This window comes from Maniola hyperantus, chromosome 9 (genome assembly GCF_902806685.2).
Source record: "Maniola hyperantus chromosome 9, iAphHyp1.2, whole genome shotgun sequence".
Classification (NCBI taxonomy): Eukaryota; Metazoa; Arthropoda; class Insecta; order Lepidoptera; family Nymphalidae; genus Maniola; species Maniola hyperantus.
Genome location: NC_048544.1, coordinates 5,148,689 through 5,173,831, shown reverse-complemented (window position 1 = coordinate 5,173,831; position 25,143 = coordinate 5,148,689). Strand labels below are relative to the sequence as shown.

Genomic DNA, 25,143 nt, shown 5'->3' with positions numbered 1-25,143 from the left:
CTGCAGACTGCAGAGCACGGGTCTCCTCTCAGAGTGGGAAGGGTTTAGGGCATAGTCTGCCACGCTGGCTCATTGCAGATTGGCAGACTTCACACACCCGATGTGCGTGCCCGGGACCGAACCCCCGATCTCCCGAAAAGAAAGCCGGCATCCGGCATCCTCTAACCTAACCTAACCATAAGGCTATCATCACTCTCATAGTTTCAGTATAAATAAGTAAAATTATTGAAATACAAATGTATAGTTCGTGACAGGTCGAGATGGCAATCGGGGTATGAGGCGGGGGGACGTGCGGGGCGTTCCTTCCCCGACTGCCATCTCGACCTCTCGGGTACTATAGGTAGATGCCCGCGTACATTTAAGTTTTTAAAAACCCGTGATTCTCCTCCCCTCCAGATTTTTAACTAAGTATATCCATGCAAAAAATCACGTCGCGTCGGTCCGTTTTACCCCTCACGCCTTTTAAATTTCTCAAAGCCTGATGCAAACAGGAATGGCAGCAGAATTTAGAAGCAAGCGGCATCGCAAAGTTTAGTCGATCTCTTTTCTAACCGACATAATAGGCCAGTTTCTAAGTCACCATGATTTAAGAATGCAATCCATACACACCATCAGGGTTGAAGTCAGGAGTTGGTTCCTCGAATTTAACGATAAAGTCTTTATTTGGTAGGTACATCCATTATAAATTAATAACCAATAGTTACTAAATCCCATCAGTTTTGGTGGTGAGGTCACATGCAGCATCAGAATTGAGGAGTTGGAATCCTAATTTTTATGAGTGTCGTAAAAAAATTCTATCGATTAAAAAAATATACGCAAATCGGTTCAGAAAGCTCAGATTTCGGTGTACATTAGGTAGAAAAACACAACTTCTTTTTTAAAAGTTGGTTTAAAAAGTAGCCTATGTTACTCCTTGGTTAATTCTCTACTTGTCTGTGAAAGTCCCGTCAAAATAGGTTCAGCCATTCCGACGATTAGCCAGTTCAAACGGACAGACAAACATTTTAAAAACGTTTGATTCAGTTATGGTACAGTTTAAATAACCATATGAGCTTAATAAAAGGTAGTTATATCGAAATTACAGACATACACTTCAACTTTATTTATTAGTATAGAATGTATACATAAAGGAAGAAAGGTAGGTACTAATTATTAGACAACGAAAATTTAAAAAATTGAAATTTATTAAATCTTACAACTAGTTAGGATAAAAATCATTCGTGAGCAGGCATAATAATAATATCATACTTATAAACTACTAACATAACATTTGTTCTCATACAAGCACATTTTATATCACAGTAATTTTTCAGCTAACTACCTATGGTCAAATGTATTTTAATAGTAGACACTAAAATATTATTTAGCTAATACATAATATTCACTTTGACATTCCCTTATGAAAAAGCGTGAGCATAGTGTTATTCAAATGTCATAAGGATTGGTAACTTTTTAAGGTTCGGTACCCTAAGGGTGCCAACGGGTGCCTTTACTAAGCCTCCACTGTCCATCTGTCGTCCTTCCGTCTGTCTGTCGTCGGGCTGTATCTCGTGAACTGTAATAGTTTGAAATTTTCACAGAATATGTAATTTTTATTGCCGCTATAACAACAAATAATAAAAATTTCAAAATGGCCGCCGTAAAAAAGTGTTATTTATTGTATGATGGTACAGAACCCTTCGTGTGCGAGTCCGACTCGCAGTTGGCCGATTTTTACAGTAATTATAATAAAAAAGCATAAGACATAGATATGTTTAAAACATTAAAACCGACAAATAATTTCATAACACTAATATAAAGACTGTGCCATTAAAAAACGTTGATACCTATTATAAAACATTATATTTGGAAAGAAAAGAAGTTCATCTTTGGTAATATTTAACATAAGATGATATTTATTAATAAAATTACTAAAATCTGTTTAAAATATTCTCAGAGCATAACAAAAGATAGTAAGTACCTATAGTAAAAAATAGTTTTCGTAACTGGCTACACACAAATAAAATGGTCATAGACTAAAAAGCATAGATTAAAACAAAGATAAATAAAAAAATTAAAAACATGATCAAGAGCTCATAGCGTAATACTACAAATTATAATGCGCACAAACTAAGAATAGGAGTGACTTTCCGCCACATTCTTACAGTACAATTCAAACTTAAATGCGCCCCTGAAGTTTGCGCACGACGTTGCGCACCACACACATTTTGGGTGTCCGGGGAAGCGGGGAGGGTATCTGCGCACGTGTCGCAACTTCACGCAGACGTATTCAAGTTTGAATCGTACTGTACGTCTTAGATGGAAATATATTATTACACAATAATATAATTTCCAGCTAAGACGTCTAAATATGGCGGAAAGTCCACCCCATTCTTAGTTTGGAGTTTTGGGCGCATCAGTCTACTGAATAAAAAGGGGTCAGAAGTAGAACCCAATTACTATAATTAATAAAGAAAAACTTCTCAATATGACGAACACTTAGGAGCTATAGCACCGCATGATTAAAAATAAGTCACTGACAAACAGTTTTACTTATAGTATAGGAGCTAGTGCATACTAAAATAAATTACTATAGTTGAACCGTTACAAACGTGTGAACTGAGTCATAAATTATTACGATCATAGGGTTGCGAGAATGTTGCAGAAGTCGTTATCGATAAAGGGATGCCGTTCGGACGTAGGTAGCTGGGGCGACGCTGTAGGTATTATTTCCTTCACCTCTAGGGTCCTGGATTTTTACAACCTGTTATCGACTATCGCGAAATAATTTTTATTCTGTTACACACAACACCAGAGCACCAGGTTCCAGTTCCATAAGGCCTGTAAGTGTGAGTGAGAGGTCCGATAAAAATGATTTATGACTCAGTTCGTACGTTTGTATTGACTCAACTGTAATTTAAAACACTGGTATAAGATGTCTAGGAGTATCGGCGAGAGGGTCGTCCAATATGAGCAATGCGTTAAAAGAGAAGAAAATGGCGGACGCTGAGGCCAGATGCCATAAATCATGTGAATCTAGCATATTTAGCGCCGAACACTCGGCGTTGAGATTTCGGGACTGAGCTGGCGTTTGCTGTAACAAAAGACTCAGGTTTTTCAATATGGTAGTTTAGGAGTTAGAGGCGGGAAACCAAACTCGAGTAAAACTGCTACTTTGGTCCAACAGCTAAGCAGTAGCTTTTTTGAAAAAAAACTACTTAATACACCTCATAGTGATTTTTAAATACCTAGTCAACGATAACGAATGACCTCAAAAAAAATTCATCTTCAGCTACTACTACCCTAAAAGATTTTTTCAAATCTGAATAGTCGTCTATCTAGCGGTAACCAGTTTCTTTAACCATGCCAAATTTCAACTTTACAGCGTTATAAGTCCCGCAAATTGCTAATGCGCGTGACCGCCATTTTAGTGACGTCAGCACTAGACCTACGTTTCAAACTGATGGTATATTTTTACTTAAATGTACGTAAATGACGTCATTTCGATGTTAATGAGACATGGTTCCAGCGCAATAGCAATTTGCGGGACTTACAATAGTTTTTGCAAAAAAAAATGGCAGTGGCATAGTTCCTTGTTTTACTCAAGGAGAACCTAAAAGCCTAGGAAACCTAAAAGCGGCAGGTATAAATTTCCACTCACCGACCAATGAGTCTTCGAGTCTGTAAACAAAATTGCAGCCAGAACCCAAGAGGCATGGGCCAAGGCCAGCCACAGCCAGGTGGCTTTGGATATTTTCTCCCTATGGACCAGCTTTAGCACTACATATCCCAGTGTGTAGAGGAGTGTGTTGCCCAGTAGAATGGCAAGGAGGTGACGGGCTATGTCTTTGCCGTGTTTATAGATGCTGAAAAGAGGGTTAACTTGTATTATGTCTGTGTAAAGTACAGAAATCCTTTGTCTGGCTGAGTATTTTGCTTTTATAATATTGTATCAAAAGAATTTTTAGATTTGGCATATCTACACAAACCTACAAGGTTGCGTGGAAGCAACCGAGCAACCGCCGAGTTTCTTGATGGTTCTTCTCGGTAGGAACGGCATTCTGAACCAGTGGTAAATTAAACTATCTGACGATTCAAAAGCGTTGTAACTGAGCTTTCAGTTACCCACAGAATGGTGTAGTGTAGTGTATTTGTTACGAATTTTAAACGTCTTAATCTCTTTAAAAGCAATTTTGTACTACAAAATTCATTGAAAATTTATCCGACTAATATTATAAAGGCGAAAGTTTGTATGTATGTGTGTGTGTGTGTATGTTTCCACATGTAAATCCACGCGGACGAAGTCGCGGGCATCAGCTAGTTAAAAATATATTGAATCAAAATATTTTTTGACACAACGCTCTACAAAGCCGAAATGTCATTCTAAAGGCCGATGTACATTACTTTCGGCCACGTACTGTAAGTTCTTCTTCTTCTTCACCCTGGGCTGGTTTCCGCACTTAAACATTTCCGTCTGTTGTGCGTGGTACAGTAACTTACTACTAAGTATCCTATGGTGATATTTACCCATATGCAGCAAGAGCCCAGTTAGCTATATTAGCAATCACGAGTAACACCCCTCGGGCGCGGTACTTGGGTATAAACACTAAGCGGCCATGTTGTTTTATGCCTTCCCATGCTTTAACGACGATCGATGGTTCTGAAAACAATATGACAGAATTAAAAAGATCTTGTTCACACGGCAATAACAGTGCACGTTTTCAGGACAAGCGAATTTGTATCGTGCGTAAACGTATAAATACTGATTCTGCGAGTTAAGTGCGAACACTAAACGTTTTTTCTCCGTCAAATAGGCCGTGAAGTCCGTTGTGATGTGTAAGTGATAATTAATCTGTATCTTCAAGATTCTCTTCTTTGATCCCACAAACATTGTCCCTGAGGCAAGTTAATCAATTTTTAAACATCAATTTTTCATGTTTAACGCACGAAAGTGTATTTAAAAATTATAATATATAAGTACGTATAAGTACGACTAACTCGCATCCAGTATGCATCCCTTTCTTTCAGTAGTTCTTAGAAGGTCGGGATTGTGCGTGAGTATTCGTATGTATTCGCACGAGTTAAATTCGTACGAAAACGCATTAAACGCGCGCCTCGAGTGGATGTCAGGCTTTACGATTCCATCATAAAATTACCCTGACCTTACCTATCTTAAGTCTACCCACATAATATATTTGCAAAGTGAGTATGAAGCATACGCCGAGATGCATTATGGTGAAAATAGTCCAGAAATACTCGTTGGGATACATCATGCCCAAACAACCTGAAATAGAAAATATTCTTCATTTACTGTCATTCAAACCATAAGCATAAGCATTATATTATTATTATTATTTTTAATAGACTAAGCAGCTTTCGCTGATGCGGCTGTATCAGAAGTGCTTCGAGTTTTCCAAATGTTTGTCTAATCTTCTTGAACTGGTTAACAGAACTTGACATAACCACATCCTTAATTCCTTAGGCAATTTATTCCATATGTGAACAACTCTGTTGGTCAGAAAGTGTTTAAATGGGTTTGATGATGGCAATTGATATTGTAGCTTCATATCATGTCCCCTAAATCTAGGATTGCTCCTTCTCGAATACATGCTCTCAAAATTTGGGACATTATATAATTATTTAGTATTTTGTAAGTTTCAATTAGATCGCCTCTTTCTCGCCTGCTTTTGAGAGTGCTGAGTCCAAGTTTTTTAAGTCTTTGTTCATAGGGGAGATTTTTCAGTTCCCTAGGCAACTTAGTGGCTCGCCTTTGCACCCTTTTCAACAATTCTATATCCTTAATGAAATATGGATTCCAGACCTGAAATGGTCTGATATGTCTTATAGATTTTTAAAAAGGTTTTTTTTGGTGATGTTGAAGAATGCTTTTCTGATTAGGTACAGGATTGATTTGGCCTTATTATATTGGCCATGAAATGCTATTTTTTGTTCTGTGTCGAAGTTATCAGATCTAGGATGTTGTGGCTCCATCTTAGGCTGCATCATCACTTGCCACCAGATCTGATTGCATCCAAGCGCTAGTCAATAAAAAAAAAGCAATCCAGTTTGACGATACCAGCGGAGCTAGCACGAAAGTTGTGATAATCAAAATGCGGATGGAACGCATGATCTTTGCCTAAGTTAAAGATATTTAAAAAAGCCTTACCGATAGCCATCAACAATGCCAGAAGCATAAAAGTTGTATGGGCGCTAGCATTTACATCTGGGTGACGACTTTGGTATAGCTTTATCATACACAAAACTGCGATCACGTACATGAACGATGAATCTAGAATAAAAAACAAACCATATAAAGCCTAAAGAATAAGCCTTTAGCTTTACGTCATTGTGTGTAACCCATAAATGCGTCAATCCTTTCATTACCGCGTGAAAAAGGCGTGTACCTACCTATAGTCCACGTAAGGTTGAGATGGCAATTGGGGTATGGGACGCCCCGCACACTCGTACGTCACCCGCGCTATCCCGCACCATGAGGCGTCCTCAACCCGATTGCCATCTCGACCTGTCGCGCACTGTACCTATATTAGTGATGGGCGATTGTTGCAAAAACAATCGAATAAAAATCGACAATCAATTGTTCGATTCATTCATTATTTAGTCTACGAATGCGGAGCGCATGGTTAGTACAGAGTTATTATTCGATTGTGCAATTTAATACTTGATTGTTATCGAATAATCACAACAATCGAGTAATTTAGCAATAGTTATTCGAATGAATCACCCATTGCTTACGTGACTGGTTTTTTTTTACTCTAGGAGGAGGAAAAATCCCTAATGGACTTCTGTCTATCGACAGGGTGTGTCCCACTCGCACGGACTAAAAAGACCTCCCCCTCTGCGAGATCAGCACGGAACCGTATTACATTACTTCGTGCTGACCCTCTGGTTGCTCTCTCTCCTTTTTTTCTTGTTTTTCTCTGTCTTCCCTTCTCATCATTCCAGTACATGACTGGTTGAAATTTCAATCGGGGAGGGAACGCCCCGCCACCCGCACAGCCCGCGCACTAACCCGGTGCAGGCCAGCGCGGGTGACGTGCGGGTGTGCGGGACGTCCCCCCACCTCATACCCCAATTGCACTCTCAACCTGTCACGGACTATACATGGTTTTACTACCACTTTGTATGTGAATTTGACTTTTGTTTTTTTTGATCCCACGAATCGGAGCCTGTTTGAGAAGATATGACTATTTATTACTAGCCGATGCCCGCGACTTCATCCGTGGATTTAGGTTTTTAAAATCCCGTGATAACTATTTGGTTTTTCCGGGATAAAAGTAGTCTGTCACTCTCCAGGTCTTTAGCTATACCCATGCAAAAATCACATCTATCCGTTGCTCTATTGCGACGTGATTGAAGGACAAACAAACTTTCGCATTTATGATATGGGTAGTGATGATGGATGGTAATGAGTGGTCATGATGTGAAGGTTATCTCACCGAACTGGAAGTTCATCTTGTTGGGGCAAAGGTGGTAGCAGGCCGATAGCAAGCCTTCCATCACCAGCGCCAACCCCATGGAGTAAAGCAACCCTCTGTGCTGCGGAATGCCTAATTCCTGCAACATTTGACTTCGATCAGGTTAAAAAATTGATATTATGTCAAAGTGAAAACTTGCGTCACATTTGTACAGCGCTATCTCTTCTACTCTTGTGCGTATTACACTCATATCCTCTTTCACGAATCCATCTACCTTTTCTTTGGTCGTCCTCTCCTCTTTTTTCCTTCCACATGCATATTTAACATTCTTCTAGTGACATGGCTTTCTTCCCTCCGCATTATATGCCCATATACCATGCCAGCCTATTACCCCTCATCTTTTATACCAATGGCGCTACTTTCAAACTTCCCCTTATATATTCACTAGCTGATGCCCGCGACTTCGTCTGCGTGGTATTAGATTTTTTTAAATCACCGTAGGAACTCTTTGATTTTCCGGGATAATAAGTAGCCTATGTCACTCTCCAGGTCTTTATCTATACCTATGCAAAAAATCACGTCAATCCGTTGCACTGTTGCGACGTGATTGAAAGACAAACCAATAAACCAACAAATAAACACACTATCGCATTTATAATAAGGGTACTGATCCCTTATCTTATCCATCCTTGTCACACCACACATCAGGAAAGTATAAAAAGATATTCTGAAAATCAACAAATTCGGGGATCACCTGGTCATCAATGTATCTGAACTTGCGCCGGCACCTGATCTGCGCCATGAACACCAGCCCCAGTATGACGTAGCCGATGTTGGAGTAGACGTGATTGAAGTCCGCCAGCACGCCCAGCGGGTGGGCGCACAAGAAGTTGTAGTAGCACACGTCTTGATCGCCCGTTTGGAAGATCAACTGTGGATATAGTCAAGTTCTTATTAATGTTATAAACTAGCTGACACGCCCCGGCTTCGCTCGGGTGGAGTTTAGAAAATTGAGGGGAAGGTTAAATTAAATTTTTCTCTCCTTAAGAACCATCCTCGTACTTCAAGGAATATTATAAAAAAAGAATTAGCGAAATCGGTTCAGCTGTTCTCGAGATTTGCGATGAGCAACACATCAAGTGATTCATTTTTATATTATAGACTAGCGACCTGCCTCGGCTTTGTTCGGGTGCAATGTAGATATTATTGGGGTGTCAGTGTGGCTATTTTGTCATATATAATTAGTAGCTTATGTAAGTAGCTTACGTGATTAACTTAAGACTTTACTAATTTAAATACTCTTATAAGTACACTTAGCTTATGCTCGCGATTTCGTCCGCGTGGACCACACAAATTTCAAATCCCTATTTCACCACTTAGGGTTTGAATTTTCAAAAATCTTTTCTTAGCGGCTGTCTACGTCACAACCAATCTGCATGCCAAATTTCAGCCCAATCGATCCAGTAGTTTGAGCTGTGCGTTGATAGATCACTCAGTCAGTCAATCAGTCACCTTTTCCTTTTATATATTTAGATTTACAATAGTAAAGTTGTCAACTGGATACGTAAGCTACTTACGTGAGTAAAACTTACAGGTGTAATCGCGGCTTAAGTCTACTCCAGAACATTTTGCAACTTACCCGTTGGTATGTGAACAGTAACTGTACAACTGGCAATGCGTATACCACTGCCACAGTGAGAGCGCTCCAGAAATACCTGCCAATGTAATAGACAATCTGTTAGTCGAGTGCGGAAAAACTGGCCAAGTGTAAGTCGGACTCGCACACAAAGGGTTCTGTACCATCGCACAATAACACTTTTTTTAATTTTCATGGCAGCCATTTTGAAATTTTTATTATTTGTTGTTAGTCATAGAAATACACTTCTGTGAAAATTTCAACTCTCTACCTATTACGGTACAGCCCGCTGACTAACAGACGGACGGACGAACGGACGGACAGCGAAGGCTTAGTAATACCTAGAATTTACCTATTAGACCGTCGTCTCTGGGCGACAGGGCAAGCTCGACTGAGTCCAGCCACATTCAAAGGCATTGGTAGCGAATTGCCAGCAATATCCGGCTCTGATTCCAAGTCTGAGTCTATAATAGAGAAAAATCTTGTTGGTCAATCAGTTCAATAAATATTTTCTTAACTTAAAGGAATTTGACTTGTATATTTTTTCCAAATTCCAGGTGTGTGAAGCCCGCCAATCCGCACTTGATCAGCGTGATAAATCATGGCCAAACCTTCCCCATCCTAAGAGGAGACCCGTACTCAGTAGTAAGCCGGCGATGGGTTGATCATGATAAAATTTTAAACTCATATTTTAAAAAAATGTTAAAACACATATTCCAAGTTTTTCCACTTACCCTTACTATCATGATTTAAAACTGGTACTGATTCGCTAGTGCTCGGTTCGGTTCGAGAACTGGACGGTCCAGGAGTTTCATCATTTAAAAGTATTTCTTCTGGAACAAAAACATTTCATGTAATGTGAACTCATAAATAAAGGCTGGACCCCAAGGCTATAAGGCTAGACGCACTTTGGTTCCGATTTCGTACGAATTTGACTCGTGCGAACACGTACGAACACGCACAAACAATCCCGAGCTCCAAGAATTAAGGAGTGGGCAGACTGGGTGGGGGTTAGTTGTACTTACACCCAGTTTGCGCGCTCCCATAGTGTTTGTATAGTCGAGATTGTTCGTGCGTGTTCGTACGTCACGTGTTTACACGAGTCAAATTCGTACGAAATTGCATCCAAAGTACGGTTAGCTATTCTTTACAATACCGAATAGTACAGATTGGCGGTGACATATACATAGATGACGTCAGAATAATATGTACGACAAAAATATCCGTTTTTACATGTTAGTACTTTGAAAAGTCGGGTTTTAAGGTCTGAAATCTTGTTTTACATGCCTGTTACATGCATTAAGAAAGTTCTTGCATATTTCGAATAAGAACCCACTTGTATTTCATGCGCATGCAAGTTGCAACAAGCAACTAAATTTTGGTGAAACAATAAATGATTTATTTATTATATTATTTATTTATTAACTCGTGACTGATAGACCAACTATTGGTTTCTCTGTCTACGATTAAATATTATTAAGAAAGCAGGTTCCCTTAAGTACGGTTATATTTCTTACCAACACCCATTGTGTCAACAGGCTCAGGTAAATGTTGTGTGTTGGGCCCTAAATGTTTAATAATACAACAATGTACATAACTATAATTCTGTTTTACATAATCTCTAAACTAAAATGAGATGACTTAATAATATATTGCTATTCCTTTCATAATTAAAACTTTTATAAGTTCTTTTGAATCGTCAAATGCATCTACCACTGGTTCAGAATGCCTTTCCTACCGAGAAGAAGCAGCAAGAAACTCGGCGGTTTGCCCTTTTCGAAGATTTGATATACAATATTATGCCATACTTATAGAAAAAAAGTAATTACAATCCAGCGCAATGCTGTAACGAGCTGCAGGTCAAATCCACGCTCTTTTTAACAGACTTCAAAAAAAGGAGGAGGTTCTCAATTCGTCGGAATCTTTTTTTTTTATGTTTTATGTATGTTCCCCGATTACTCGAAGACGCCTGGACCGATTTTGAAAATTCTTTTTTTGTTTGAAAGCGTATACTTCAAAGGTGGTCCCATATAAATTTGGTGAAGATCTGATGAACATCTTCGAAGATAGATAATGGAACTCCTCAACGGATAAGAGTAAATTGCTCGCGATCAGTGTAATAGCTTAGTAAACAGTAGATTTTAACCAGGCAGAGCATATTTTAATACCATGGGGCCACAAAAAAATGGTGAATTTTTTTTACAAAAAAAATAAAAACCAACTTCTATACCTAGCCACAAAAACTAAAAATTAAAAAAAAAAAATTATTACCGAATATAATTATTATGTATACAAGAGTTAATATAGTGGCCATGATAATATTTTTTGGGGTCGGTGCCAATAAGGTGCCATTGTGGTGTCTCATAAAAATATGAAGGCACCGGCGCCAAAAAGTATTATCATGGAACTATATTAACTCTTGTATACATAATATATTCGGTAATAAATTAAATTCTTTTTTAATTTTTAGTGTTTGTGGCTAGGTATTGAAGTTGGTTTTTTTTTTGTTTTTATCATTTACATAATCTTCGATTGTGTAATATGCTTTTTTCTGGAGCATAGATTTAGACCTGGTCAATTTAGTACAGTTTAGAGATTGTGTATAACAGAATCAGCCACAATATTTAAGTCGCTGGTCCAACGGATGTATGACATCATTTTTTCACATTATGAGGCTTTAGAAAGTAATCAGACACTCTTAGACTCCAATGGTAAATACTTTTGAAAAAATTATGAAAATAAACGAAAACAACAAACGTAAAGCCGGGGCTCGACCGCAAAATGAGCGAGGTCATTAATGAGTCCGTTTAACTCGCAACGATAATTTCCATAGTCAGCCCGCTCCGTTAGGGCGGTTACAGACTTGCGTTTTATACGTGTGTATGAGCTCGTTTTTGTAAGCGCATGTAGGCGCGCCTTTTGGCACACGCTCAACTCGTACGAGCGTTGACGCGCTTCTAAGCTCGTATAAGCGCGAGCCGCGAGAGACACCTCCCCGCAACACCACCGGTTCGAGCGAACACGCCGAAATATGCCCGTATCCGCGAGTCCGGTTTTAAGAAGCGCGTAATGTAGCGCGCGTGTAAGCGCGTATGCTGAAACGACCGTATACGCGCAAAAAATACGCTAGTCTGAAACCGCCCTAAGACTCTTTCACGGTCGAGCCTCAAACTGTGCCTCAACTATGGAAATTATCGTTGCGAATTAAACGGACTCACTCATTTCGCGGTCGTGCCTGCCAATCGAAAGTGGGAAAAAAATTGGTGCTAAGGAAACAGGTAACCAAAATGTATGTATGTATGTATGTATATACTTTATTGCACCACAGAAACACAAATGCTATTTGATTAAAAAATATAAATACACATACGAGTTCGACTCCTGCAATAGATGGCGGTCCCGATTGGTCCTAATAAGGCAACTAACGACATAAGCGCGAGCACGACCAAAACGCCTGTTACATAGTCTCCGTACGACACCGCTTCCACTACGCGAAACCTGGACGAGAAATATGTATTCGTAGATCATTTTGAAATAATTCGATTATAATTAGAGTTCGACCGAACTATCGGCTTCGGCCACAATGGGCCGAAGTTGTGACCGAAGTCGAAGGTTTCTAGCAGGCGCTGAAATTGAACGAACTGTTACGAATGCACGAGAGCGCAATGGTATGGAAATTTTCGATGCCAGTAGTTATTATTTACTAGCTGAGGCCCGCGACTTCATCTGCGTGAATTTAAATTTTCGAAAATCCCGTGGGAACTCTTTGTTTTTCTGGAATAAAAGGTAGCCTACGTCACTCTTCAGGTCTTAAACTATATATTCATGCAAAAAATTAGGTTGCAGCGTGATTGAAGGACAAACCAATAAACCAACAAACATGTAGGTTTCCTCATGATGTTTTCCTTCACCGTTAAAGCAAGTGATATTTAATTCATTAAAACGCACATAACTCCGAAAAGTTAGTGCGTGCCCGGGATCGAACCCCCGACATCCGATTAGAAGGCGGACATCCTAACCCCTAGGCTATCACAGCTTTTAAAAAAGAAAACAGATGCTTATAGTTATTTGGTTGACTTATTCACGATTGTGTTGTGGTGAATAAATTGACTTTTATCTTAGAACTCCAACAATTGACAATCAAAACTATACAATGGTATCAACTTTGAATAAATGATTTGACTTTGATCTTAACTTTGAACATCTCAAAAGCAAATCCTTTTATTTAGGACCACATGACTAAGTTTATTTGTAAGAGATTATTGTGTCTCGTACACACTACCAGATAAACGTTTTCTGTTATAGTTCTTGCATTTCACGAAGGCCACTGACTCATGCTTGTGTTTAAGTCGTATCGGTACAAGGTGCACTAAATGTGTGCGTTTGACAGCGCTTGCTCGCGACTGATTGGTCCGACATGCACGCACACTTACGCAATGACCATGTAAACAACGTTACCACAAGTAAAGTTCAGTAGCCTTCGTGAATTGGGTATTTTCCTACTTTTGAATTTGATAAATGTTATTACTTTATTATAAACTAAGAAAAAAATAATGTACGTACACTGAAAAAATATTAAAATCCAACAAAGATTTACAAAGTTACAGGCATTTTCATTTTGGAGTGGGAGGGTCTTCTATCCCTTTCTAGCAAAACGAAATGTATAAAACCGCACGAAGCTACTATGGCATTAGTAGGTGTGATGTCAAACTGCTGTATCGCTACCTCTGTCTAATCAGAAATATTTAAATGCTTATAACTTTTTTGTTATTTGATCGATTTAATTAGATATTTCGGTTTACGTCATTATTTTTATTCTAGTTTATAATAAAGTAATAAAAAAATTGGAGTCAAATACCCAATTGCAAGAACTGTACATATTTCGATGGTTCAAAATTTAAAAAAAAATGTCTACCCACCTGAAGGTTTTGAGCCGACTGCCGAGATTCCTCACTCCGCCTTCTGAATCGCTAATTCCAGTGCAGTCTTCGTCGCTCTCCTTCACTATGAATACTATGTAAAAGCCGCGTGGAAACATAGATTGCTGAAAAACATTACTTCTATTTGCCTCTCACTTGCACAATTTATATATGTAAATACTAGCTTGTGCCCGCGACTTGCGTCCGCGTTGACTATACAAATTTCTTACCCCTATTTAACTCCCTATTTTAGAAAAAATCCTTTCTAGGCGGATGGTTACGTCATAATAACTATCTGCATGCCAAATTGCAGCTCAATCCGTCCAATAGTTTGAGTTGTGCGTTGATAGATCAGTCAGTCAGTCAGTCAACCTTTCCTTTTTATATATACAGATGAATGAATTATCCATACTATATTATAAATGCGAAAGTGTGTCTGTCTGTCTGTCTGTCTGCTTGCTTTTCACGGCTCAACCGTTCAACCGATTTTGACGAAATTTCGTACAGGGATAGCTTGCATCCCGGGGAAGGACATAGGCTAATTTTTATCCCGGAAAATCAAAGCGTTTCCACGGGATGTTTAAAACCTAAATCCACGCGTACGAAGTCGCGGGTATCAGCTAGTTTTTTATAAAGCATAGGCTCAATGGGAATCCACACTGCCATAAAGGTACTACCTTTAGTAGTAACTAGTATATCATCTGTGGAACCTGTAGGGCGATTGTCTAAAACCTGCATCAATCATTAATACAATCTCCATTGTTCTGATTGGCTGAATTTGTGCAATTCTTGTTGCAACAATGCATTGTAGCCAATAGTGAGCGAGCGATAACCAATCAGAGTTGATTGCGATCGTGACATTGTAGCTGTCATTCTCCCGCAATCGCGCAGCAGCTATACTAAGCTGTCAAACGCCATAATTTTAATTGTACGAGCTTCCAGGTATCCATACATCATTAAATAAGTCACGAAACAATCGAATATTGTATTGATATCAACAATTATTAACAAAGCTAGCAAATAAAAAATAAAAACAGGCCAAGTGCGAGTCAGGCTCGCATAACGAGGGTTCCGTACTCCAGTCGTATTTTTTCGACATTTTGCAGTATAAGTAACTCAAAAACTATATGATGAATAAAAATAAATAAAAATCTGTTTTAGAATGCACAGGTGAAGCCCTTTCATATGTTACCCCACTTGATATAGTTATCTTACTTCGAAAATTGAAAATACTAATTATTAGTTTATGACCACAATTTAATTTTTTTTTGTGTGATGTAACCACAAATTCACGGTTTTCAGATTTTTTCCCCTAATACCAGCTAAGACTAACTACCTAATAAGACCCACCTTTCATGATTCTAGGTCAACGGGAAGTACCCTCTAGGTTTCTTGACAGACAGACGGACAGACAGACAGACAACAAAGTGATCCTATAAGGGTTCCGTTTTTCCTTTTGAGATACGGAACCCTAAAAAAACAACTGTTGATTTGACATTGACATTGGCCGGACCTCTTGTGGCGCCTTCTGAGATCATTTTTACCTGTGGAGCCCAAATTCAACGGACCATGTCCTTTGAATTTGAGATTATTTAAAGAGAAATTAAATCTACTAACGGTGATAGTAATGCCTCCCTTGTGAGTCATCGTGAAGAAGTACCCTTGGTACAACATATCCTTTTCGTTGTCAAACACTGGACACTGCAACAAATTCATGTGTGAACATTGGCTGTTGTTAATGGACTAAGAGCCCGCGAGGGCCAGACCTTTCATTATTTTATAAAATCTCAAAGTTTCTTTGTGTATTGTCCCCAACACAGGGAGAATAGATCATGGTAGTTTTGGCAGTTACAGGTTTATTACCTTAATAGGCAGACGTATAAAATCTTACGTCAAAGTATAAAGTCTAAATATAGTATAAAGTATTTTCTTCGAAATAGTATTAGGAATCAAGTCATGCATTGCCAGAAACTTAGTATCGTGGCAACCTCCTGCCAGCCCCTTAAAGTTTAAAAATTTAAAGTTTAAACCCTAAAAATTAAAAACATTACATTATCTTACCGAATTATTTTGTATGGAGACAAAGGCGCACACATCGTCATCAGAATCGATAATGAGAAGAACACTTTTTGGCTTGTAGTTGAATCTAAAGCAGAACAAAATACTATTTTTAATTACACTTTTAAAAAATTTGGTTGCCATAAAGTTCCATTATACAGCGTGTATTGTGTAATGGTAAAATCACGCGAATCCAGTCGCGGGAAAAGCTAATATAATATGAAGGCTCCTATATGGCAGAGCTTTGGCACTTACTTTGGAACGTATGTTGAATTTTCGGTTTCGGTGAGGTTCCACGGATCCCGGTCAAATGAAAAATAGTAATATTTCGGCGAACTAGGAGTCACGTTTAACGTTACTTCCTGAAACGACGAATTTTATTTTGTATGAAGGCACACCCAATGGTGTTGCTCAGGTAGGCTAAGCGTATGCTGACACGCTGGCAACGTAGCACAGCACAGTACAGATTTTGCAGGGCGGGGCAGTTGAGGCAGACATTGGCCACGAGCGTGTAGGCGTTTGTGCTCTCATCCGTATTCGGTTCATATCAGTGATTCTTCGAAATAGCCGTCGTACAAATACGTACATACAATTCGTATTTTTTTCACGGATCCGTAAAATCACGGATGCGTGCACAAACGCCCTATGTGGTGACCACGTTGTGACGAAGCTTAGTGACACAGACTCGTTCTAGTTAGAACAAAGAATAGACATTTCTGCACGCGTGCACGCGTCGCGCAGAAATCTATGCCGGCAATACAACGCGACGCAGAGCAGCACAGACACATGTATGCGTCGCACGTGCCTATGCCATAGCTTACGTAGCTTTCTTTTTTCGCTATGGGCTGGTTTCTGCACTTAAACGTTTCCGTCTGTTGTGCGTAGCTTATAGCTGTCAGCGGTATATTCATGCATTACACAATCTGCACTGATCTGAACTACGTCACCTGTGTCTTGCACAGTCAGTTCTGTGCAACAATGTTCTGTAATGTGTTCTGAAAACGTTCAAGTGAAAAGGGTAAAATGGACCTAAAGACCCTTGATTTAAGGACAAAAGATCAATATCGTCGATTTTAATTTGACAAGGTGTCCGCTTGGAGCGCTGCCTGTAGATATATGATAAGAACGAACTAGAGCTTTAAAACAAGGTTGTTTAAGCACACACTTGTGCAACACAAACGCTCCATTTTAACTGAACAGATATACCGTACAGTACCTTTGAATAAGTACACCTTGTGGCTAATTCTGTTGTACACAATCTCTTAAGTAAAATAACATGTCTAAATGTATCCCTGCGAAAAAGGATATCATAAGTCATAACATAACACTGGATTTAGAATTATTATTTTACTTTAGAATTTCTTAAAAAGGGAAAAAATTAAGAGAATGGCATTACACATACCTTATTAACTTCTACGTAAAAGTTTTGAACACGTCTTAGTTTAATCTTCACTAAAATATTTTCTGGACTCGAAGTGGCCAACGTCAATGTAGGTCGGCTTTGGGCTGTTATATCTGAAGATGACAGAATATCCTTTAAGAATCACTTATCTATCTTAACCACCTGAATTGAATCTCTGCAGATTGAGGAGACAAACATGCTCGAGACGTTTTAATGGTCAGACCAGATAATTGATTACGGAAAAGCTGTATCAATCATTGCTACAATTTAAATCGTTGTGATTAGCTTATATTACAATCATGCATTTTAGCCAATAGCGAGAGAATGTCGGCGCATCAGAGGTGATTGTGAGTTATTGTGATCGTGTACAGTGTGACCTAACCATATAAGTAAAATCTATATAATAGCCCATAAGTAGACATACATATGGTATCTCAATGCATTCCTTTAATAAATCAGTCCAAAACCAACGCTGGGTCGTACGCTCATTTCCGACACCTTGTCCCAACCTTAGATCGTGATCGTCGCACTACACTGTACAGTGTAAAACTATGGCAGTAGGCCCGCTGATAAGAGAAACAGTTGATACACGCACTTACTCGTAAATAGCATTCGAACGGCTGCTAATAGGGAGAAATGGCCTAACTTTGTAAAGGGAGTTATCTCCAGGGACCCTAAAATTAATTGAACGACGCCAGACAGTTATCCGCAAGATATAATTTCTTTAGTCCGATGATAAGAGTCTTAGACTGAATAAGTTATTATAATTTCCATTCCGAAGGCAGGTGTTAAAGGAACTTTAGTAAGACTAATAACTTACTTGGCCCTGCGTCGTGTGGACAAAGGGTCCTTGCCATGTCGTGGAACTGAAGTACAGTGGTGCGTGTAGGAATTACTAGGGGCAGCTCCCATGATGACACCCCTGAGAAATTAAAAATAATATTAAATTATTATTAACTAGCTGATGCCATGCCAGAACTCTCCAGGTTTTTAGCTATACCCATGCAAAAAATCACGTCAATCCGGTGCTCCGTTGCGACGTGATTGAAGAACAAACCAATCAACCAACAAACAAACACACTTTCGCATTTATAATATGAATAGTGATTACGGAAACAAGGTACAATAAACCCCCAGAAGGTTTATTCCCATCTTTGTACCTACCCGGCTACCTTCTTTAGAAATGGTGTCGAAGACAAGAATGTTGAATTAGTATTAATCATCATCACGATCAACTAATCGCCGGCTTACTACACGGGTAGTACGCACGGGTACGGGCACGAGCACGGGTCTCCTCTCAGAGTGGAAGGGGTTTGGCCATAGTCTACCACTGGCCAAGTGCAGATTGGTAGACTTCACACACCTTTGAAAACATTATTAAGAACTCTCCGGCATGCAGGTTTCCTCACGATGTTTTCCTTCACCGTTAAAGCAAGTGATATTTAATTACTTAAAACGCACATAACTCCGAAAAGTTAGAGGTGCGAGCCCGGGATCAAAACCCCCAACCTCTGATTAGGAGGCGGACGTCCTAACCGCTAGGCTATCACCGCGTAGGTACAGTATTAATATTTGTGGGTATAAATGAATTTTCTTTCTTTCTTTCTTAAAAGTTTCACACTTACAAGTAGGTATGTAGGGCTGAAGGCAAGACAATACAGTCATAGCATGTCTACATTTACTCTGAACGCAGAGGGTATGAGGTAAATAAGGCAGAATTTTCCTCTTAGTTCTAGAAATAAAGGAATCCATGTTTTATTATGTATTTACATTCAATCAATTGATTGAATATAACTTTTTCCTGAAGTAGACAGACAATAATATTTTTCCTATTGTGTCTATTTCTGTTTCACTACAGAATGTCAGAGTAAACTAATAATATAGGTACCAAACCTATATAGGCTTTAACTCAACATACTACATAATACCTAAATAATAATTTATACCTACACTAGCTTATCCTCGCGACTTCGTCCGCGTGGACTACATACGTACATTTAACCCACTTAAAGGTGTAATTTCGAAAAATCCTTTCTTAGTGGATCCTACTCTTTACAAAGAACACACCCCCCAAACATGTCGCTAGGACCAGCGGTTTAGGCTATGCGTTGCTATTATAAGTCAGTCAGTCAGGACTTTGAATCAGTACCCTTATTATAAATGCGAAAGTGTGTTTGTTTGTTGGTTTATTGGTTTGTTGGTTTGTCCTTCAATCACGTCGCACCAGAGCGACAAATCAACGTGATTATATGAATGCGTATAGGTATAGTTAAAGACCTGGAGAGTGACATAGGTTACTTTTTATCCCGGGAAAGAGTTCCCACGGGATTTTAAAAATCTAAATCCAAGTCGCGGGAATCAGCTAGTTTTATATATACAGATGGAAAACGTGGACAATTTAGCTCCAAATAAATGGGACGGGAGCCCTAAAATGTAAGAACAATGATCGATCTCCTTTATGAGTTTAAATAAATTTTGAAATGACTTTGCCGAGTCGGACTTTGGAGGCAGGGAACGGGAAAGTTTTGATACAAAAAGTCCCGTATGTAATCCTACGGAAGTGATAACGAGGTAGTTACATTATTATTGTTAGGTATCCTGCCTACGCTTTTGGACTTCACAGAATTTGCTTAGGATGTAGGTACTTCATATAACCACAAGCAAATTCCAAAGAGTCAAGTTACAATAAACAGTACAGTGTGTGAATGTAGGTACTATAAATAAATGTTATTATTCGCTGTAAACACTGACTTCATTGTATGCGAAATATTTAAAACAAATATAGGTTTCTTATGGCTTTAACGAAATAGAAATGGTGTGTCATATTCTTTAAAACGAGGCCAGCGTCACAGAGTAAGGATATGACATAACATCTGTAATCTGTATGTTATATCATATCCTTACTCCACGACGCCGCGCCGTCTAGACTCTAGACATAGTAAGCGCGGGACGAAGAAGCGACCCGAACTGGCCTACGTAGTTAGGCCAGTCGTCGTCGTGGTATTCATTTTAGTCCAGTAAATAGAGCATTTAACCTCGCACTAAATTTCCGATCCATTTTCTTTTTTTTTTTAGGTTAAGGGTCACTTACTGACCATAAAATGACAAAATGCTGACAGATCCAGGTGGAGCTTCGATCGCAATTTTGAAGGAAAGTTTTTGGCTGATATCTAGAAAACTATCCACTTTAGGGCAAAAATTAGGTAGACCATTAGTGTAGAAAATAAAATTTCGCTTCTTTTGTTTCCTGTAAACTTTTTTGTAAAACTTACCGTTTACGATTTATGGCCGATTGGATGAACCGGTTTAACTGGTTTTTCTATTTCGGCCGACAACTTTTAAAATATTTGAAAACCTGGTTCATTAAATCGGTCATAAATCGTAAATAATCGGCTTTATTTACTGTACTATTTACCATGAAATCATAGGCTTCGGACTACTGTCGCTCTTTGGAAATTTGGTCTATGTAACAGGTATAAATATATCGAACGCACTTATTAAGTTACCAGATGACCCATACTTTGTTATTTCTCTTTCCTAATTAGACAGGAAAGGAAAGTAGGAAATTGTTGAAAATGAGTGAAAGAGTGTTCCCAAAAACCCTGAAACATTGACTGACTGATCTGTTGTTCAGATCTGTGATCAGTCAGGAGTCAGGACCAAGTCTTTTTAACAAGTTTTTAATTAGCTCGCTTTCTTTTCGGTCTGTCTGTTTTGTTTGTTTGTCGGTTCAATGTAGTTTGACTAGACTAGAAACTAACTTCCCGATGAGCTAGAGGTATTTAATTTACATGTATATTAGCTGATGCCCGCGACTTCATACGCGTGGATTTAGTTTTTTTTAAATCCCGTGGGAGCTCTTTCATTTTCCGGGATAAAAAGTAGCCTATGCCACTTTCCAGGTCTTAAACTATACCCATGCAAAAAATCACGTCGATCCGTTGCGACGTGATTGAAGGATACGCCAATTCTCCAGCATTTCATTCAAGTTCTCGTCCGGTAAATACGTAGAGTATTGACCGGACGAGGGCTTGAAAGTGATCCCAAAATCTAATTGTTTGCGCCCTATTATGATAGCTGTTGTAAAAATAAAATAATAATAAAATGTTTATACTAACATAGTTTTTAAGCATTATACTAACAAAATATACTAACATAGTTTTTTAAGCATTATATGTGTACTAACAAAATATGGGTCTTTGTTGCCTTATTAAATAAAGAATTGAAAAAAAAATTGAATTGAAGGACAAACCAACAAACAAACACACTTTCGCATATATAATAGGGGTAGTGACTAGCTGATATCTATCCCGCGACTTAGTACGCGTGTATTTAGATTTTCAAAAATCCCGTGGGAAATCTGATTTCCCGGGATAAAATGTAGACTATGTCACACACCAGGTCTTTAACTATACCCATGCAAAAAATCACGTCGATCCGTTGCTCTGATGTGTCGTGATTGGAGGACAAACCAACAAACAAACACACTTTCACATTTATAATATGGGTACTGAGGTACTGATGATAATGTAGATTATTTATTTACCTTTCTGTTGTGCTGCAGTGACAAACAGTGGGTATTCTAAATTGGTCGTGTCGTTGGTGCTGACATGGACACGAGTCGGGAACCCAGACAAGAGTTCCGATTCCTAAAAACAAAGAATATTATTATATACCAACTTAGCAAGTCCCACCGCCTGGTGGACTAGTCCGACGTAAACTCACGTTTACGATACATCGATATGATAAATATGTAACTAATCGCAATATGGCGAAAAACTAATTTTTAACACCAATGATAACGTAATGCTGTGCATTATACACGTATATTGGGGCCAATTCTCTTGTACACAATCTCTAAACTAAACTAAATTAACAGGTCTAAATCTAGTGCTATCCTTTTCCGCAAGCAACATTATGAAAGGGATAGCAATAGATTTAGACGTGTCAATTTAGTTTAGTTTAGAGAATACAAGAGAATCGGCCCCATTATCTGACATGATAATATATCAAATAGTAGGTATATATTAGTACGCCACAGGTTGAGATAGCAATCGGGTATGAGGCGAGGGGACACAGCCGCACGTCACCCGCGCTCGCCCGCACCGGGTAAGCGCGCCCCGCGGGGGCTGTGCGGGTGTGGTGTGGCGGGAACACGCGGGGACTATAGGTAATATTGCAATCTGTGTAATCATCACCACCTCAAGCCATCGCGCCGGCCCACTATTCAGCACAGATTTTCTTCAGAATGAGAATACTTTAGGCCATAGTCCATCACACTGGCCAAGTGTGGATTAGAAGATTTCACACACTTTTGAAAACATTATGAAGAACTCTCAGACATGCAGGTTTCCTCACGATATCTTATTCACTGTTAGAGCCAGTGATATTTTTTAATAAAATTACTTAAAACACACATAACTCAGAAAAATTAGAGGTGCATGCCCAGGAAGAACCCCTGACCCCGACAAATAGAAGGCTAAAGTCTTAACCACTAAGTCATCACTACTTCTGTATCTATCTAATAAAAAAACAAAATATTTTACCTCAGTGAAATCAAGTATTTGAGTTTTTGTGCCATTTACAATCACATCTATAATATTGTCATATTTATATCTGAAAACAACAAAGACAATGGTGATAATTTGGTAAATTGTGAAGTTCAAAATTAGTGCTATCTTCTTCTACATGGGACATCGTGATAAGGATAGATAGCACTTATTTCAGACCTGTGAATTTACTTCAGATATTTTTATACAATCAAACTGGCACCAAAACCAATATCAAGCACTTTCTTTATACGCGCGGATTTAGGTCTTAAAAAATCCTGTGGGAACTCTTTGATTTTCCGAGATAAAAGTAGCCTATGTCACTCTCCAGGTCTTGAACTATACCCATGAAAAAATCACATCGATCCGTTGTTACGTTGTGGTGTGATTGAAGGACAACCAACAGACCAATAAACCAACAGACCAACAAACAAACACTTTGATTTTTCAAGCATAAAAATAGGTGTACCTATTTAGCCTATGTTCATGTCCAATTCTCCAGGATGCAAGCTATCTATAATTTTGCTTTGCAGAGTTCTACAGAACTATTCTACCTAGTTACCCCTTACTATTTTACTATCACACCGCAAGGCATCTCACTGGTCTGCACTCCTACATAAAACATAGTCGAAATCCCATGGGCTTGTTCGAAGCATTTTTTTCCTCATCTCTAATAATATGTCTTGCTATGAAATGGCATTCCGGCTTCCGTTTTTCACCAAGGCTATAATATTCTATCTATATATTGCACCTTCTGGGCAGGCACACTCCACCTTAGGATGCATCATCTCTTGTGTGGTGTGGTTGCAGTCAAGTGCAAGCCCATTTAGTCATTAAAAAATTGATGGTAATTGCAAAATAATTGCCTTTCTCAATCTTGTTTTTGCATGTTCAAAACCCAAACACCAATAATTATTGTTCTTAATTTTTAGGGTTCTGTATCTCCAAAGAAAGGAACCCTTACAAGTTACTTATGTACGTTCAAATTTTTTTTTAATAATATCCTTGCATCATTAATTACTAGCTTATGCTCGCGACTTCGTCCGCGTGGACTACACAAATTTCAAACCTCTATATTTTCACCCCCTTAGGGTGTTGAATTTTCAAAAATCCTTAGCGGATGCTTATGTCATAATAGTTATCTGCATGCCAAATTTCAGCCAAATCCATCCAGTAGTTTGAGCTGTGGGTTATTAGATTAGATCAGTCAGTCAGTCAGTCAGTTACCTTTTCCTTTTATATATTTAGATTATAGATCTCTGTTAATATGAAAATAATTTCAACCTCATACGAAGTGGAAACTTGTAATTTAAAATTCTTGCATTATTTAAAATCATGTACATGCAGGATATGAGGGAATCCCCGAAAAGGCATAGATATGAGATCCAACTAGCCTCCATCTATATTTACAACTGATAAGTTTGATTTATTAACTGTGCATAAGAAAATAAAATAAAATGACAATGAATTAACAAATACAAGTAATCAATAGAAGTACGTACGTGTTGTTATAAATAAAATCTTTATTTGCGAAATTTCGCCCAAGGTGATCAGAGGCATGAACGCTTTTACTAATAACAACAGTAAAAATTATCACACCAAGCATTATTGTTTCATTGAAGATAGCACAATTATTACTATTGATGAGAAATATTAATTCAAAATTGAAATATATTGGAATTTTTTAAAAGCACCCGACTCAATTCAAACAAATCTCATGAATGAAAATGAATGACAAAAGACACAGACCAATAAGACAAGAAACAAATATGACAATGACAACATTGACAAGACGTGACACAACGACAGATCGAGTGAGTGTTACCATTAACGATTTTGGTTTTGCCCTTACGTGTACGTTCCTCGAAATTTTTCTCGAGTTCAGCTTCGGTCGCGGTCACGCCCCTTGGCGCCTTTATAAATCGGCCGAAAAGAGTTAAAATAAATAAGAGCACGGCGCCACTTTCGTATTATCACCATGTACATACCTGCTGCAACCAAAACAATATTGATCTATACAAATAACAGGTAAATTTTGTACGTCTGTTTGTAGGAGGTAATCTCTGGAACTACTAATCCGATTTTGAAAAGCCTTTCACCAGTAGAAAGCTACATTATTCCTGAGTAAATAATATAGCCTATATGTTATTTTCAAAAAAATTGT

General features: G+C 38.6%; 1 protein-coding gene across 4 annotated transcripts; it reads right to left on the bottom strand.

Moving 5' to 3' along the window:
• Positions 1-1,166: 1,166 nt before the first annotated feature.
• On the bottom strand, positions 1,167-24,688 carry LOC117984897 (SID1 transmembrane family member 1-like). 4 transcript variants are annotated; one of them, XM_069500703.1, is made up of 21 exons: positions 24,482-24,688; positions 22,977-23,046; positions 21,977-22,079; positions 18,251-18,352; positions 17,431-17,543; positions 16,284-16,390; positions 16,032-16,116; positions 15,588-15,671; positions 13,971-14,095; positions 12,422-12,549; positions 10,569-10,616; positions 9,786-9,884; positions 9,404-9,515; positions 9,055-9,130; positions 8,170-8,346; positions 7,437-7,554; positions 6,146-6,268; positions 5,147-5,263; positions 4,507-4,639; positions 3,641-3,845; positions 1,167-3,073 (listed from the first exon to the last, which is right to left on the bottom strand). In XM_069500703.1, the coding sequence occupies exons 1-21, from the start codon at positions 24,583-24,585 to the stop codon at positions 2,897-2,899; spliced, it is 2,406 nt and encodes an 801-aa protein (XP_069356804.1). In that variant the 5' UTR covers positions 24,586-24,688; the 3' UTR covers positions 1,167-2,896. The 4 variants fall into 4 exon arrangements, with proteins under 4 accessions (XP_069356804.1, XP_069356805.1, XP_069356806.1 ...); XM_069500704.1 differs by having other exon boundaries at positions 9,786-9,881; XM_069500705.1 differs by lacking the exon at positions 10,569-10,616.
• Positions 24,689-25,143: the final 455 nt, after the last annotated feature.